The following is a 17,599-nucleotide window of genomic DNA, read 5'->3' as shown; positions in this document are numbered from 1 at the left end:
TTCGTGCGGCTGTAGGGCAGCTTTGTACCCCTCCCGCTTCGGCGGTGTTAGGGTCAGTCAGCTCCTCCCGCGGTTGCAGGATAAGCCAGATCCCCCCGCATTGGCGGGTGTGGTGTCCCTCCCTCGCTCCGCGGGGATGAGCTGGACGGATTCCCCTCCCCCACTTGTGTGGGGATGAGCTGGGTTAATTCCCCTCCCCAGTTTCGGCGGTGGTGAGCTGGGCAGAGTGTCCCTTTGTGGGTGTAATTCTCTAAGTGCTGAGTCCTGCGGATGGAGCTTTGATATCGACATACTGAGGAGTTTCCGGCAGCACATGACCACATATAGGGAGGCAAAAGTTTGCTCTCTATCTCCACCTGCTGGTAGATGGACACAACCCACCAGTCTATGGATTGATCAGCTATGATTAATGGAAAGAAAATTATCAGGTATGATACATAATTTTACCTTTTTGGTGCCTTTCGACTTTTTTTGTTCATTTTTCTCTCCCATTATTATGTTCCTGTTGCGGAACCTCCTTTCTTTATTTTCTCTTAAGTTTTTTTAGTTTTATTTCCCCGGGTTTAAGCTTCCTTTATTTTCATTGTCATCAGGCAGCCCTAGTTGATCGTTTCATGAGAGGTTTGATTTTTGTCAAAGCTCCCTGTCAAATCTCCGCCTGTGTCATGGGACCTCAGTGTCGTTCTCAGTCAGCTGATGAAAGCTCCTTTTGAGCCTCTGACTTCCTGCCATCTTAAGTACTTGACCTGGAAGGTCATTTTCTTGGTGGCTGTTATTTCAGCTCGTAGACTCAGTGAGTTTCAGGCCTTAGTAGTGGATGCACCTTACACTAAGTTTCATCACAACAGAATAGTCCTCTGCACTCAGCCTAAGTTCCTGCCAAAGGTGGTGTCAGAGTTCCATCTGAACCAGTTGATTGTCTTGCCAACATTCTTTCCTCGACCTCATGCCCATCCTGGTGAAAGCAGCTTGCACACCTTGGATTGCAAGAGAGCATTGGCCTACTACATGTAGCAGACCAGGCCTCACAGACAGTCCACCCAACCGTTTGTTTCTTTTGATCCCACCATGATGGGGGTTGCCATCGGGAAAACACACCTAATTGGCTGGCAGATTGCACTTCCTTCACTTATGCCCAGGCTGGGTTGGCCCTAGAGGGTCATGTCACGGCTCATAATGTCAGAGCCATGGCTACATCGGTAGCACACTTGAGGTCAGCCTCTATTGAAGAAATTTGCATGACTGCGATGTGGTCTTCAGTCCACACATTTACATCTCATTATTGCCTTGAGCAGGATACCTGACGTTACAGTCAGTTTGGTTAGACAGTGTTGCAGAATCTGCTTGGGGTCTAGAATCCAACTCCACCCTCCTTGGCCCGTTTTATTTTGTTCCAGGCTGAACTCTCACTCAGTTTGTATATAGTTTCAGGTTAATCTATGTTATGTCCTCACCGTTGCGAGGCCCAATTGACCAATGTTTGTTGTTTTTGGTGAGCCTGGATGCTAGGGATTCCCCACTTGTGAGAATTAATAAGCCTGCTTGTTCTCTGAGAAAGCTAAGGTACTTACCTGTAGCAGGTGTTTTCTGAGAACAGCAGGCTTTATATTCTCACAATCCCTCCCCTTGGGGTTGGCTCTTTTGTTATTTTTACTTTATTTTTGCTCTAGGATAAAACTGAGGAGATTGCATTCGAGTGGCGGATGGGAAGACACGCGTGCATGCATGGTAGAGTGTGTCTTGCACTCCAGAAAGCTCTATTTATACTTTTGTAAATCCTGGACTGGCGACATGGGTCGGCGTCACCCACTTGTGAGAATATAAAGCCTGCTGTGCTCGGAGAACACCTGTTAGCTTTCTCATGGCCCCTTAATTGCCAAGGTGAGTCTAGTTTTCTCTCCATCATCCAACTATATTCAGACCTAGAAGAATTCTTCAGAAAAATGTGTCTTAGAGCACATTTCCACAATGGAGGGACACCAAACAGACCGGAATACAGTCTTAAACAAAAGAACACTTATTTCACCCCACAGGAGGGACAAAACTACAAGCTGGATAATTACATAGAGAGTTTCGGACATAGGGTTAAATCACAACTCTCCAACAAACAAAAAAGAATTCTGTACAGTCTTACCCCACCAGAAGGAGCGGCCATAAGAACTCTACAAACTAACGAACGCATTATCATGAAACCCGCAGACAAAGGAGGCGCAATGGTAATTATGGACACACAAAAATACATTGAAGAGGGACACAGACAGCTCTCAGACAACAAATACTACAGGATACTAACTGAGGACCCCACACAGGATTATACAAAGCAGCTAAAAGATCTTATCAGAACATTTCCTACACAAGCACAGCCTTCTGTGGGCACATTCTACATGTTACCCAAAATCCACAAACCTGGAAACCCGGGCAGACCAATCATATCAGGTATTGGCACACTCACGGAGGAAATATCTGGATTCATAGAGGGAATTCTGAAACCTCTCGAGCACAAAACTAACAGCTTCATACAAGACACCACAGACTTTCTGAATAAATTGAAAAATATCAAGCAATTACCACCAAACACCCTTCTGGTCACGATGGATGTAGAATCACTATACAGCAACATTCCACGTGCGGATGGCATAGCTGCATGTGGAAGACTCCTAAAAAAAATCCACACTGGACCATCAATACTCACCAGAAACTATTACAAAATTAATCAAATTCATTTTAACTCACAACTACTTCCGCTTTAACAATGATATCTATATACAAATAATGGGCACTGCAATGGGCACCAGGACAGCACCCCAATATGCCAACCTTTTTATGGCTGAGCTGGAAGAGACATTTCTGAATACATACCAGACCAAACCTCTAAAATACTACTGGTGCATCGATGACATTTTTATGAGTTGGGCGGAGGGGGAAGAAACTCTGAAACAATTTTACTATTCCTTCAATACATACCATCCTACAATCAGATTCAAAATTGACTACTCCCCAGAAAAAGTCAATTTTTTGGACACCACAGTCTCAATCAGTGATGGCTGTATACAAACATCTATATACAAGAAACCCACAGACAGATGCAGCTACCTCCACAACTCCAGCTTCCACCCTTCACATACAAAAAGATCCATTATTTACAGCCAAGCCACAAGATACCACCGTATCTGCTCGGACCCAGAGGATAGAGACAGACACCTTGAAACCCTGACTGCATCCTTCAAACAGAAAGGCTACAACCCCAAAATAATCTCCAAGAATATTGCCTCCTCCCTCAAAACACCCAGGGAAAATCTGCTACAGTACAAAGAAAAAAAAGCCACAGACAGAATTCCCCTTGTAGTGACATACAACCCAGAGCTGGAGAAACTGAGGAAAATCATAAGAGACCTACAGCTGCTACTCCAGGAAGATGAATTACTGAAAGAGATATTCCCATCCCCACCAGTGCTGGCCTTCCGACAGCCACCAAACTTAAGACACAAGCTGATCAGAAGTAAACTCCCAACACAGATGGAAAAAGAAAAGGGCACGTTTCCCTGTAACACATCCAGCTGCAAACTATGCCAAAACATTTCACAAGACCCCACAGTCATTCACAAGGGAAAAATATTCAACATAAAGGATTATTTTACATGCTCATCTTCCAATGTGGTATATATCATTCAGTGTAAAAAATGTAACGAAGGATGCTATATTGGAGAAACAGGCCAGATGCTTAAGACAAGATTCAATCTGCACAGACATCACATGAAAATAGCCGGTACCAGTCAAGCCCCCACCCCTGTGGGCCAACACTTTACAAGACCAGAACACTGCACCAGTGATTTCACAGTAAGAATACTGAAAGGTAATTTTAAAACAATACAGGAACGTAAGAACTTTGAAATAAGAATGATTGAATATTTTGACACCCAACAAACAGGACTTAATAAGGATCTGGGTTTTCTAACCCATTATAAACCATAAAGCTGTATTTCTCTGTTTATTTCTCTGTTTATTACCCACCTCTCACCAACCAACACCCATCCTGTTAGAATATCAATGAAATGCTTTGATGTCCCCATGCATAACCCCACTCTCCCACTTTGTCAGACTGTCAAAGTAATGCTTTGATGTTTCTCTTATATATACTATCTGCTACCACATTTGCTTATTTCCGATCTGACGAAGAAGGGCAACCTTTGAAAGCTAATCAAGAAATGTATTAAGTTATGTCCAATAAAAAAGGTATCATCTTATTTTCTTTTCCATGTTTTATTTTGTTTGATTTCTATTGCTAACCTCTCCATCAGGAGTAATGCTTAGGAGGATGATCAGACTGGGGAATTCTTCAGCGTTGATCATGCAGGCTCAGGGGACATTGTTTGATCCAAGAATCACGTCTCTCTCTCGCACTATAGTGGCATGGAGACTGATTAAAATCAGGAGAATCTGTGATATGTTTGGACAGTCTTATGGTTTTAAATGGAAAAGGTATGTGGTGTGGTATGGTATGCCAGTGAAGTCCTAGAACCCTTTTCCTGATCCACATAAAATATGCTTGAGCATCTTTTATATCTCTGAGGCAGGTTTAAAAAACAACTCTACAAGGGTTTATATTAGTGCAGTTGGCTCTTACCATCACTATGTAGAAGATAAATCCATTATGGTACAGCCTTTAGATGTTTACTTTATGTGAACAACTAATGGCTGTGTATCATGAAGCCACTTATCAAGCCTCCCATCGAGCCACTGATTGTGTCTTGGGTTCACATTATTTTTTTATCCCAACTGGTGAAAGATCCTTTTGAGCCACTAGGCTCCTGGGAAGTAAAGTGCCTGACCTTCAAGGTCTTATTTTGGAGGTGGTAATTTTGGTATACAGGGTTATTCCATAGCGTCCCACAGATCAATCCAGAGACTTGTGGGTTATGTCCCTCTACCAGAAGGTGGAGATAGAGAGAACTTCAAAGGTTTACTATATGTGGTCATGTGCAGTCACCTTAACATCAGTATTCTCTCTATCTAGTAGGTGGATGGTCTTGGCTCCTGGCCTGGTCCCCTGGGTCTAGTCAAGCTTCTGGGGTCTGAGGTGTCCTGGTCTTGGGACTTGGGTGCGCACCTAGTGGTGCCAGGACCCGCCCTTCCTCCCCCATCAACCCCTCCTTTCTGCCTGACTGGGGTTTGTGGTTCTCACTCTCCTGACTTTAAAAGGAGTCTGAGGTTTCTTTTGCTCTGGCATCCTCTCCTGCCTTAAAAAAAAAAAAATGCCGTTTGAGCACTGTTTAAAAAAAAAAAAAATCTCCTCAGTCTGATTTGTCCAGCACAGCAAGCTCATGCCGGTTTGCAATAACAGCTGAATGGTGTGAGGTATGCAACAGTGGGGTGAGTAGTCATTATCCTATCTGTGCTGATGGGGCACAGCAAAAGTGGCTCCCAGTGTGGGAGCTACTGGGCTGCTGCAGTTTCCCGTGCTGGAGATCCACTGTATAGCCCAACTCCGTGGAGCGGTGTGCTTCTTCCTTCCTGGCTCATTTTGGTGGGTGCAGGGCAGTGAGGATTGAGGGCGCCGTCTTTCTTGCCACTCCACATGGCAATGCTGAAGCCCCAGCGCTCCCCTGGGGCCTGATTTGCGTGCGATTCAGGCAGTTTTATGTGTAAACTTTTCAGAAATGTGACTGGGGAACTGGGGTGGATTACTCCCAGTTTCTTCATATTTGATATTTAAGGGCTTCTAAGAAAGGAGGCCTGGGGTGGGTTGCAGACTCCTGTGGGAGTCCTCGGGTCTCCCATAGCTTTGAGTCTCCCGCAGCTTTCCAGGGACGAGGTCGGATACCAATTAGTCCCCTGCAGCTGTTCTGCGGCAGCGAGAGCCTTAAGCTGCAGCTTGGAAAGTACTGACTATCTGAAAGTCTTCTGGTAGAGATGCCTGTCCTTCACTAGGTGATTTACACTAAGAATATTTCTGGACCCTCCTTGAGGAGGTTCAGGGTCTGTGTACATCATTAATGGAGGGGAGAAAAGGATCAGGATTAGGGATCCTTCTCGAGGTTTTTCACGCTTTCCCTCTTCCCCTTTCTCAGAGCATGGCAGTAGTTTGTTTAGTCAGGCTTAGGGCTGTTGACTCCATGTTTCTGTGAGAAATGTTACATTTTGAGGCTAGTGCATGCCTCTCAGGTTTCTCTCGGTTTCCATGGTAATCCTGCACCCTCTATGCTGCCTTGGTGGCATTTACGCTGTGTGTACTGTTTACTTCAAACTAGTTTTATTCAGGAGGATGGCTGGCCTTTCAGCCAGTAGTGTAGCCAGAGTTTAATTTTTAGATGGGCCTGGAGGTGGACTGGATGGGCACAGGCCTCGCATTTCCTCTCCACCCGCTACCACCCCCTCCCCCCGTTCGCTGCCGCATTTCCTCTCCATCCGCCAAGCGCTGTTCTCCCTCCAGCACCGGCGATTCCCATAGCCAGCCTTCTGCCAGCGTGCGTTGTCGGAGCCTCTTCACAGGCGTGTCCCGCCTACTCTGCAACTTCCTGTTTTCCGCAAAGGTGGGACGCAGGAAGTTGCAGAGTAGGCGGGATGTGCCTGAGAAGAGGCCCTGACGATGCGCGCTGGCAGAAGGCTGGCTATGGGAATCGCCGGTGCTGGAGGGAGAACGGCGCTTCAGGGCAGTAAAAGTGAGCAGACCGCACGGACGGGGAGAGTGGGCAGAAGAGGCTGGGCAGGCCTGGAGCAAAAGTGGCTGGGCCTAGGCCCGTCCAGGCCCACCCGTGGCTATGCCCCTGCTTTCAGCCTGAAGGTTATAAGTTCATGGCTGGTTTTATCCATCCTATTAGAAATTATGGGCTCAGCTAGGTTTCCAGTGGGGCATATTTTATTTCATTCTCTCTTATTGCTTGCCTGGCCAACTAGTTCTTACATGACTGGAACAGTTATCAGAACTCTACTGTACTAAAGATTGCCCTTCTCTCTCTCTCTCTCTTTGCACACTGATACTGGCCACACCTTTGCATACTAGCCTCAGGAACCCTGGTATCTGCAGCGTACCAGGTACCTCTAATTGCTTCTATGGCATTTTTGGCATCTTTTCATGGTATGGGGTACCTAAATTTAATGAGGAGAGGTCCAGGAACTACTTCAGTGTAGAGGTAGCTTAATAGTTGTTGCAATCAGCTGAGAGTAAGCACAGAGCTCTAGGGGTGCTGCTCACGACCCACTGCAGCTTGCTATCTGTAGTGTGCAATGGTGCAACAGCCATATTCTTCTACACCATCTTTCTCTGGTTCTCAGCCACACTTGTTAGCTCCAATGCGCAGCAGTTATAGTGCACAGTCACACCAGCCAATTCTTGTCCCTATCTGCAAGAAGTTAGCGCTGGCTTGGGTATCAGACCACTGATGTGGCTTCCAAGTCATATTTGGCAACCTGCCTTTTGGGAGTAATCTTGGGACTGGAGAAGATCTAGGGCAGTTGGGTAAAGACCTGAGGGACTTCCAAGTCTCGGAGATTGCCAGAGGACGAGTTTAAGGATGATTTTTAATCCGCTTGGTTTTGTCGTAGGTTTTGTGGGGCCAGGAAAACCACTTTCAGGGTTTTCACTTCCACTACGACAAGCCATCTGGCTGCTAGTAGAATGAGCTCTGTTTCAACTCCAGGTCAACGGGACCATAGGAAGGTACCATAAGAAGGCTCGCCATTTTTAGATTCGCAGATGTGGGCATAGCGGTTTTGATGTCAGGAGGAGCAGACCTTTCGTAGAATAGGCGTCGATGTGAAGCTGAAGAGTTGTTCCGCATAAGTGCCATTTTATTCAAAATCCTTTTAGGGGAGCAGCTGCTCCCCTTGCACCCCACCTAGCTATGTCTCTGCATAGTGGGGCAATGTCTGGGATAACCCACTGAGCAGAAGTGACTTCCTACATAGCCTTATGCGCTGCTAAAGACTTTAGCGGATTAGCAGATGTAGCGGTGGTAGATGGCAGATACAAATCAAAGTCAGGTATACACATAAAGTAGCACATATGAGTTTATCTTGTTGGGCAGACTGGATGGACCGTACAGGTCTTTCTCTGCCATCATCTACTATGTTACTGTGCTACTTTGATGGAGGACATCTGGAGTCCTAGACAGTAGAGCTAATTTAAGTAGCACAAGTGTGTTTTAGGTAGTTGGTGAATAGCATCATGGCCATTTGTGAAACACCACATGAAAAACCTTTTCTACTTAAAAGTTTACGTGCATCTGGTAGAGTGTTTTCTTTCAGCAATTAAGGCAGGCCTAAAGTGGAAAGTAAAGCCCTGATGCTCAAAACTCCGACGTTGTACTGAGCAGCACCAGAGAAATAACTCCAGAGCATTGCCCCAGAACAAAGCCCTAATGCTCAATCCTAATGAGATGCAAATATAGACACTCTCATGTGTTGAGTATTAGGGTGTTTGGCGGGAGGATAGTGTCTGGGCATGTACACAAGAGCATGCTGCAGTGTCCCTAACCCCAATCCCATCCCTCTCAAATAATAAAAATAAAATAAAAACTGATCTACTACTACTACTACTTAACATTTCTAGAGCGCTACTAGGGTTATGCAGCGCTGTACAATTTAACAAAGAGATCTGGCCCTGGTGGACCCCTGACCCCCCAAATACCTAAAGACCTGGTAGTCCAGTGGACCCCAGACCCCCCGTCCCCCCCCCAAATACCTAAAGCCTTGGTGATCCGGCGGACCATAGATGTCCCCGTCCCCCCAATTCCAAAAGCCCTGGTACATCTCAATGTTTTCTTGGCTTATCATGCTCCAGTTGATAGACTTTTAGCTTCCTAATGTCCTATCATTTATCAGTTTAGGAAAAATCTTCTCCATGTCAGATGACCATTGCAGAAGCCTCCTGTACCACTGAACCTCAAAATCATCCTGATGTCACTTATGAAGCCATTGTTTGTGCTAATGGAGTCTGCATCAGTTAAGCATTTCACCTGGAAAGTATTCCTGCTATTAGTGGCTACCTTGGCTGGAAGAATAAGTGAAGTTCAAGCTTTGATGATCTGTGAACCTTATACTCAGTTTCACCATAACAAGGTGATTGGTTCTCTGAACTCATCTGAAGGTTTTTATTCAAAGTGGTAACAACTTTCCACATCAGTGATGAAATTGTACTTTATGTGTTCTGGCCAAAGCCTCCCCAAAATCCATGTAAGAAAACTGTGAAGGACTGTGAACAGGCTGTTGCTTATTGCTTTAAAAGAAGGTCCACACAGCTGTTTGTCTCCTTTGACGCCTTCCAGTTGCCAAATTATCTTTAGCAAATTGGTTAGCGTCCAGCATCCAGTTCTGTTATGCTCCTCTAAACACTAAAGTAAGATCTCATCAGATTTGAGCCATTGCAGCTACTGTGGCTCTCCTGAGCTTTGTAAAACAGTGACATAAGTCTCATTTTGTATTTTTACCAGAGATATCATGGTACATTAGGTCAGGCTGTGCTGACCAGTTTGTTTGTATGAACTTGCAGCCCTAGCACTGTTTCATATGCAGGCTGCTCTTAGCCTGGAGTGCAGGAGTAGTCTAGTGGTTAGTGCAGTGGACTTTGATCCTGAGGAACTGGATTTGATTCTCACTGCAGCTCCATGTGACTCTGGGCAAGTCACTTAACCCTCCATTGCCCCAGGTACAAATAAAAAGTACCTGTATATACTATGTAAATCACTTTGAATGTAGTTGCAAAAACCACAGAAAGGCGGTATATCACATCCCATTCCCTTTAGAAAATGTACAGTGCATACAGATGAGCAGCTCTGAGGCTTCAAATCACTCACATACAGTATGTGCCACTCATACCTGCTTACTGATGGAAAGAACATTGTTGTTCACCTGTAGCAGATGTTTTCTGTAGATAGCAGGATTGCTGAGGTATACTATTCCTTCCATGTCCCTGAGAGAGAACCTGTACATGCGTAGAACTTGACACTAAGTTATGAGCTTTGGGATAACTATTCTGTCTCGGCAACATACGTTGTTACCCACCTTGTATGCCTGATCAGTCTTGCTGTCAATGGAAAATACCTGTTATAGGTGAGCAATAATGGTTTATCTGTACAAGTGCCTTTTTAAAACTACCTTCTAAATGAAAAATGGAGTCCAATAGCATGCAATATAAGAGTAATTCTATTAAGGGGGGGTCCTATTTTTAGATGCCAAGAATGCACCTATTTGAGCCTAGTCTATAAAGAAAAGTAGGAGCCTACTTTTCTTTATAGAATACTAGTAGAATAGGTCAAATATGGACCACGATCACATATACCAGCCATAGATCTGGTGTAAGTGCTTGTGCCTAGGTTGTTAAAGAACACACACATATAAGATTTTATAATCTATTGGTGTAAGCATGTACTTTTCCTGTTCTCTACCTTTACGCCACTCGTGAACCCTCCCCACAAAGTATGCATCATCATATCTAGGCTTATACTTACAGAATAGCACACAGGCAGAAAATAGTTATTTATGTGCATATGTGAACACATATGCACATAAGTGACTAGAATACCAGCCCCTTATAGAATTACCCTTTTTGTGATTTGTGACATACACATATTTTGTAGTGTGTGCATTGATTTATTTTGAAGTATTTTATATCCATATGGCTTCAGTATTAATTTTTTTAATAACATTTGTCCTTTTCATTACAGAGAACAACAAAAATTTGGAGACTCTTTGGCCTCTGCAGATTACTGAGCAGTTGAATAAAAATAGTTTAGACAGCGATAGCAGCAGTGACCTCACTGTTTCACTCAGTGACACAGAAGAGATAAGTGCTACACGACCATTGCAAATTCAGGGAGAAGAGGAAAGCCTGCCAGAGGTCTTAAGATCCATTCCTACTGAGAATGAAAAGGAAGTTGAACCAAATAGAGGAAATAGTAGTCCCTTGTGTATTATAAGTGGCCTTGCTACAGAGGAGGGATCTTTAGCTACTTCATCAACATCACAGTAAGTCAATTTATGTATCTAATTCATTATCTGATATTGGAGTATCATTGAAAACTCTACATCTCATTCTGAATTTTTGAAACCTAACTTCAACATGTTGCACAGCAGAAAATAGCACAATGACCCCAAGAATTGGTGTAGAGAAACAAATTTTATTTTATTTATTTATTTTTTTGTTACATTTGTACCCCGCGCTTTCCCACTCATGGCAGGCTCAATGCAGCTTACATGAGGCAATGGAGGGTTGCGTGACTTGCCCAGAGTCACAAGGAGCTGCCTGTACCGGGAATCGAACTCAGGTCCTCAGTTCCCCAGGACCAAAGTCCACCACCCTAACCACTAGGCCACTCCTCCACTCTGACACAGGTGTTCATATTTCATTTTAAAAGGGTAATTTTTCTAGTAAAATTCCTTTTCCTTGAAAAGAAGATTGCCTATAGAAAGTGTTTAAAGATGTCACAAATGTGTATTTCTATTCTAGTTTGTTTACATACCTCGTATCAGGAGGGTACTAAATCGATCCTAACAGTAAAGATGCAGCTCTGCATTGGGGATCAGTTTTCTAAGCTGTACTAAGATTTTGCATGTAATGTGCCATCATAGTGATGTTAAGTGCAAAATCTGTGTGCTAATTTTGGGGAAAGGCAACCTTGTAGCTAATGCAGAGTAATGACTGCTACCATGTTTTAGCCTCACAGCAGGTAACAGAATGCAATTAGGTACATCTTTTGAGGTATAGCTAATTGCACTGCATTATATGTGATGTTAGTAGTTAGTATTGACTGCAGAGCACAATCTCCATCCATGCCATACCTCTTAATAGGAATTTCCTCATTAGGTATTTTATATGGCAGTGTAGCAGCGTGAGCAAGGCCGGGCCTAGAGCCTTAAGGATTACAGCCACACAAGGGTTTGCAGGTGAAACAAAAGCACTTTATTTCTGTAATTAGACGTATAGAAGCCTATTGCTTCACAGGCATAATACCGAACCAGTGAAGTCTCTTTCTCACACTCTCTCAAAATCACAGTGAATTGTCTTATTCTGGCCAGGCCCAACACAGTGGCAGCTATTCAGAATAGTCATGTACTAACACAGCCTTCGGCACTGTCTGGACATACACAGAATTAGTTTCTTCAAAATATAAGGCAGTGGTGCTTCCTACCTTGGCAGTCTTCCACAATACTTGTATATATACTCCTGGAGTCAGAAACTTGAGAACTGCTTCCCATCACAGGGAAAACAACTCAACTAAGGCCATTCCTCTTCCCTGGGACTCCCCTCAGGTACCATAGCCTAGCCAGAACATCCTGGGAGGGTCCTTACTTGGGACCGCTCCCTTGGAGGATTCCTTACTGGGGGCCTTCCTGTTCTGTTCTGCTTCAGGGCTTTTAACCTCCTCCCTGCTTGGGCCCTGTCCTCCTGACTTGTCAGGCTAGCTCTACCTATCCTCCACCGTTTCAGTGAGGGAGTGTTCTTGAGGAAACCCAATACTATACTACCCATTCCCTCACAGGCAGTTAGCATGCACTTAGGTTTAAGATGGTGTTACCTTGTTGGCATGTTTAAAAAGCCATGTTAAAGATCTAATGCAGCTTAATAAATAGGCCCCTTTTTTGCAAAACACCACCTTAAATGTCATAGAATAGTGCATAATATTAAAACAGTAAGAAATTAGTTGACAGTTCAGGTGTCATCTCAGTGCTCAGCTGAGTGAAGATTTCAGTCTTGAATTTCTGGCATTCTTGTGTATAATTTCATGACTTTTGAGGCAGGGATTCTCAAGCCAGTCCTCAGGACACACCCAGCCAGTCAGGCTATAGGGATATTCACAAAGAATATTCATGAGATAAATTTGCAGTCACTATTTCCATTGTATACAAATCTGTCTCGTGCATATTCATTATGAGTGTCTTGAAAACCTGACTGGCTAAGTGTGTCCCAAGGACTGGTTTGAGAGAACCACAGTTTTCAAACATTCTATTCTAATTTTCTGTCTTTTTGGCATCAATATTTTCACATCCATTGTATATTCCATAACTTGTAAAGAATCAAGTACCTCTGTCCACCATTTAATTTATATCAATGTGTGTTTCAGTGTCTAGCTCAGTGGTTTCCAAACTGGGGGCTATAAAATCTCATTTGAGCTCACAACCATGGTTACAGAAAGATTTTTAAAAAATCCTAGGCAGCATCATCATCTACCTGTATGGTTTGTATGGGCTTGATAGGAAGCAGAAGCTGCATCATTAACCGATGCTGCAAATAAAACTTCACAATCAACCAACAATGATACCAAATCTAAACACAACTAAAAATACTAGGAATCATCCTTGACAAACATCTTACCCTTGATCACCAAGTATCAGCGATCACATCAAAAAGCTTCAGAACACTGTGGAAACCGAGAAGAATTAGAGACTACTTTCCCAGAAAATCATTATGTCTAATAGTGCAATCGTTGATAATGTCACAGCTAGACTGCTGCAACGCAGCATACATAGAGGGTGCAAAGAAAACACACTAAAATCACTACAAACAGTTCAAAATATGGCTGCAAGACTAGAGCCTAAGGAGAGAAAGGGCAGGAAGGAATTTCAGGCCTTATGATGGGGAAATTAAATGCAAAAACACTACAATCTGGGTGTTGTCGTCGATAATACACTGAAACCTTCTGCTCAGTGTGCTGCTGCGGTTCGGAAAGCGAATAGAATGTTGGGTATTATTAGGAAAGGTATGGAAAACAGGTGTGAGGATGTTATAATGCCGTTATATCGCTCCATGGTGCGACCGCACCTTGAGTATTGTGTTCAATTCTGGTCGCCGCATCTCAAGGAAGACATAGTGGAATTGGAAAAGGTGCAGTGAAGGGCAACTAAAATGATAGCGGGGATGGGACGACTTCCCTAAGAAGAAAGACTAAGGAGGCTAGGACTTTTCAGCTTGGAGAAGAGACGGCTGAGGGGAGATATGATAGAGGTATATAAAATAATGAGTGGAGTGGAACAGGTGGATGTGAAGCATCTGTTCACGCTTTCCAAAAATACTAGGACTAGGGGGCATGCAATGAAACTACAGTATAGTAAATTTAAAACAAATCGTAGAAACTTTTTCTTCACCCAACGCATAATTAAACTCTGGAATTCGTTGCCGGAGAACGTGGTGAAGGCGGTTAGCTTGTCAGAGTTTTAAAAGGGGTTAGACGGTTTCCTAAAGGACAAGTCAATAAACCACTACTAAATGGACTTTGGAAAAATCCACAATTCCAGGAATAACTTGTATAGAATGTTTGTACGTTTGGGAAGCTTGCCAGGTGCCCTTGGCCTGGATTGGCGGCTGTCATGGGCAGGATGCTGGGCTTGATGGACCCTTGATCTTTTCCCAGTGTGGCATTACTTATGTACTTATGTACAAATAAACAATGAAAAATTTTGCAGAATTTTTAAAAGTCCTGTACAGAATTTTCAAAACTTTTTCATAGAATTCACAGAATGTTCTCTTAGGAATAATGTCTTATGGGGTGAAACTTTTCCAGCTTTAATCAAACATTCCACCACTGAGCACAGATTGAGCTTCCCCAGATGTAGTTCCTTAATAGTATCCAGTCTTGCTTTTCTCCACATCCAAAATAGCCTGCAGTCTGGACTACTATTACCCTTCTCAGATATTGCAGCATGCTGAGCTCACAGAGGGTAGGAACTTTCCTCCCCCACGGGGGTGGGGGGGGGGGAACAAAGCTAAGAAAAAGAGATGCAATCCTGGCTTTCAGCCCTAATGCCTCTAGGGCCTAGTTGAGAAAACCCTGCACTCCTCCCACCAAAGTTCAAAGGGGTCCAATGTATTTTCCAGTTCCAAATCAGTTCATCAAAAAGATTATCCTCTCCAGAAAAAAAAACCCTTCTAGTACTGGACTCACGCTCTTAGCCCGGCTAGGACAGCCTCCTCCCATTCATTGTTTCTAATACACGCTCCCTCTCCCAAAAATGAGTGCAGACATTTCGCTCTATCAAAACTGGGTAGCACCCCGGATCTGTTAAGGACTTATCTCTGCTTCCATGCTGTCCTCAGCCATGTCCTGGGATTCCTCATGGTTCCGTCGGGCACCGGTTTAAGTCCATTGGTTCAGCCACCTCCTCATCTTTAGCTACCTCTCTTCTTTCCATGGGCTGTAGAACTTCCTTTTCTTTCCCCAAATACACCTGCTCTCCTACTTCCTATTCCCATGATGCCCTCCCACCCCTTCCTTGGGACTCCTTACTTGGGCTGGTCTAGGCCTGGGTAGCCTCCCCAACTCCCCCTTCTGGTAGATGCCTGCATTTAGAAGGGGCTCATCTCCCACATCCCCATAATATATTCCCACACATACTTTTTCAGCCCACTCAAATCATGCCCCCTTGAAATTGTAGCATCCCGGCCATCTACACATGGAAATAGCAGCTTTCTGAAACCACCATTTACACTTGTATGCAATTTACACATGTAGGTGCTGCTATTTCCTAGTGTAGATGCTTCTGCAGTGTCCTCCACTATCATGTAGATTACTAGAGACATTATTTTAGGAAGGAGGAGCATTGGCAAAATACATAATAAAAGTGGTTCCCTGATAGTTAACTCCCAGAGAAGCAGAAATCAAAACCGGCCTTGGCAGAGGAACATAATCTCCCAGTTTCTTCTGAGGTTCAATAACTTCTTTGCCACTGTAGGCACTGGAAACTCTCTCTTCAGTCCAGGGAGAAAGCATCCGACCCCAGTTTTCCATTACATCCCTATTCTTGAATACAACTGAGGAACTTTTCTGTTCAGAAGAGATACCAACAGATCTGCCTTACACAAAGCTTTTTCTTAATAGTGGGCTGTGTGCATGCATCCTAAGTTCCTGCCTAAAGTGGTCTTGTCTTTCCACCATAACAAGTTATCCTGCCAACATTCTTCAGGCCACATGTCCACAAAAGTGAATGTTTCATGCATAATTGATTGCAAAAGATCTTTAACCTTGTACCAAGAGCAGACTAAAGCTGGTAGAAATTCTTTCCCAGCCTTTTTTCTTTTGATTCCAGTAAACATGGTACTTCCATTTCTATGCATACACTATCAACTTGGGTAGCAGATTACATTTTTTTCTGTTATTCCCAGGCAGGTATGACTTTGTAAGTCAGAGGCTTCCAAACCTGTCACGGGGGAATCCCAGCCAGCCAGGTTTTCAGGATATCCACAATGAATATGCATGAGATTTCATACCAAGTAGACATTGTATACAAATTGATTTCATGAATATTCATTGTGAATATTCTGAAAATCTTGACTGGCTGGGTTTCCCCCAGAACAGGTTTGGAAATCGCTGCTGTAGGTTATGTTAGCACCTCCGTGGAAGTGACTGTTTAGATTATTTCAAATCATCTTGGTATACAGTATGTGGGAGGGGAGCAGTAGAGGAATAAACTTAATAGCACATCTTTTATGCATATCTATCCAAGAGGGTGGAATACAAAGGAGAAAATTGCCAAAACATGGTGTAAATAAGGAGTGATATTTTACATGAGTTCTTATTTTATTGCTGGCAGTTGAGAAATTATTAGCAATGTGGACAGGAATAACTGGACAGACTGTTGGTCATTTGGTATGTTTCTGCCATTATCTCCTACAGAGTAGGGCAACCACGGTCCTACAGTGCCACAGCTTAGGTTTTTCAAGATTTCCACAATGAATATGCATGAGATGGATTTGCAAGTACTGCTTCCATTGTATGTAAATAGATCTCATGCATATTCATTGTGGAAATCTTGAAAAACCTGACTAGGCTGTGGCCCCCAAAGACCATGATTGCCCACGCATGATCTATTATGTTACTGTGACAAAGCCAGGCCTGGCATGATATCTGACAGTTGAGTATTGATACTGTCTTTAGACTGAAATATTTTTATTGTTTAAATACAAATAATTGAAAACAAATCTCAGAAATAAATGGAACAGATTTTACACCATCAACAAAATTGCCGTAACTTCCTGCCCCATCCAATATATTCCGTTGATTAATTACCCAAGGCTCGAGGTTTGTTTTCTTATAACCTCCAGCCCATCTCCACTTATTATCCCATACCATCCCCCCAATTTGTGCTGAATTCCCTCTTAGCAACAGCTGCAAAAGGGATATAAAATATATGTAGCACTGACATGATGATAATACCACTGTGAGTAGGCCCCCAGTCAAACATTTAACCTATTAAGAATCTGACTCCTGATTTTGGGGGCCAAAGGTCTCCAAAATCAAAAGAAACTGCTTTCTCCACTTAAGTGTATGAGTGGCTTTCCTGGCTTTCCACAGCATGAGAGTATGCAACTGATTTCCCTGTTGCCAAAACGACGGTGCTTCTGCCTGTTCCCAGACTTGAAGAATGCATTTTTGTCCTTAAGCATGGCCTTGTGAGCAAATGTCTGGTGACTTTTTTTTTTTCCACTTTTGACTCTCAACCCCTACACACCACCGAACATCATGTGTTCCAGGGAAGCTTGAATATGACTCCCCAACAGTAAATTTAAGTATATTGTTGCTGTTTTTAAAGGTCCTCATATTAACCATAATGATCAATGAGCTTAGCTAGTACTGGATCTTCTTACCACTGGTCAAAGCCTTGGGACTAG

General features: G+C 43.5%; 1 protein-coding gene across 2 annotated transcripts in view; it reads left to right on the top strand.

The window, feature by feature from the left end:
- The window catches only part of KIZ (kizuna centrosomal protein), a 304,318-nt gene that overhangs the window by 62,725 nt on the left and 223,994 nt on the right, over positions 1-17,599 (top strand). For both annotated transcript variants that reach the window (XM_030196224.1, XM_030196225.1), the window contains exon 5: positions 10,662-10,962. In XM_030196224.1, coding sequence (XP_030052084.1) covers positions 10,662-10,962 — 301 coding nt within the window. The remainder of the gene's footprint in view (positions 1-10,661; positions 10,963-17,599) is intronic.

Source organism: Microcaecilia unicolor, chromosome 3 (genome assembly GCF_901765095.1).
Source record: "Microcaecilia unicolor chromosome 3, aMicUni1.1, whole genome shotgun sequence".
NCBI classification, from domain to species: domain Eukaryota; kingdom Metazoa; phylum Chordata; class Amphibia; order Gymnophiona; family Siphonopidae; genus Microcaecilia; species Microcaecilia unicolor.
The sequence above is the reverse complement of the archived record's forward strand: the minus strand, read 5'-3'. Positions and strand labels throughout refer to the sequence as shown.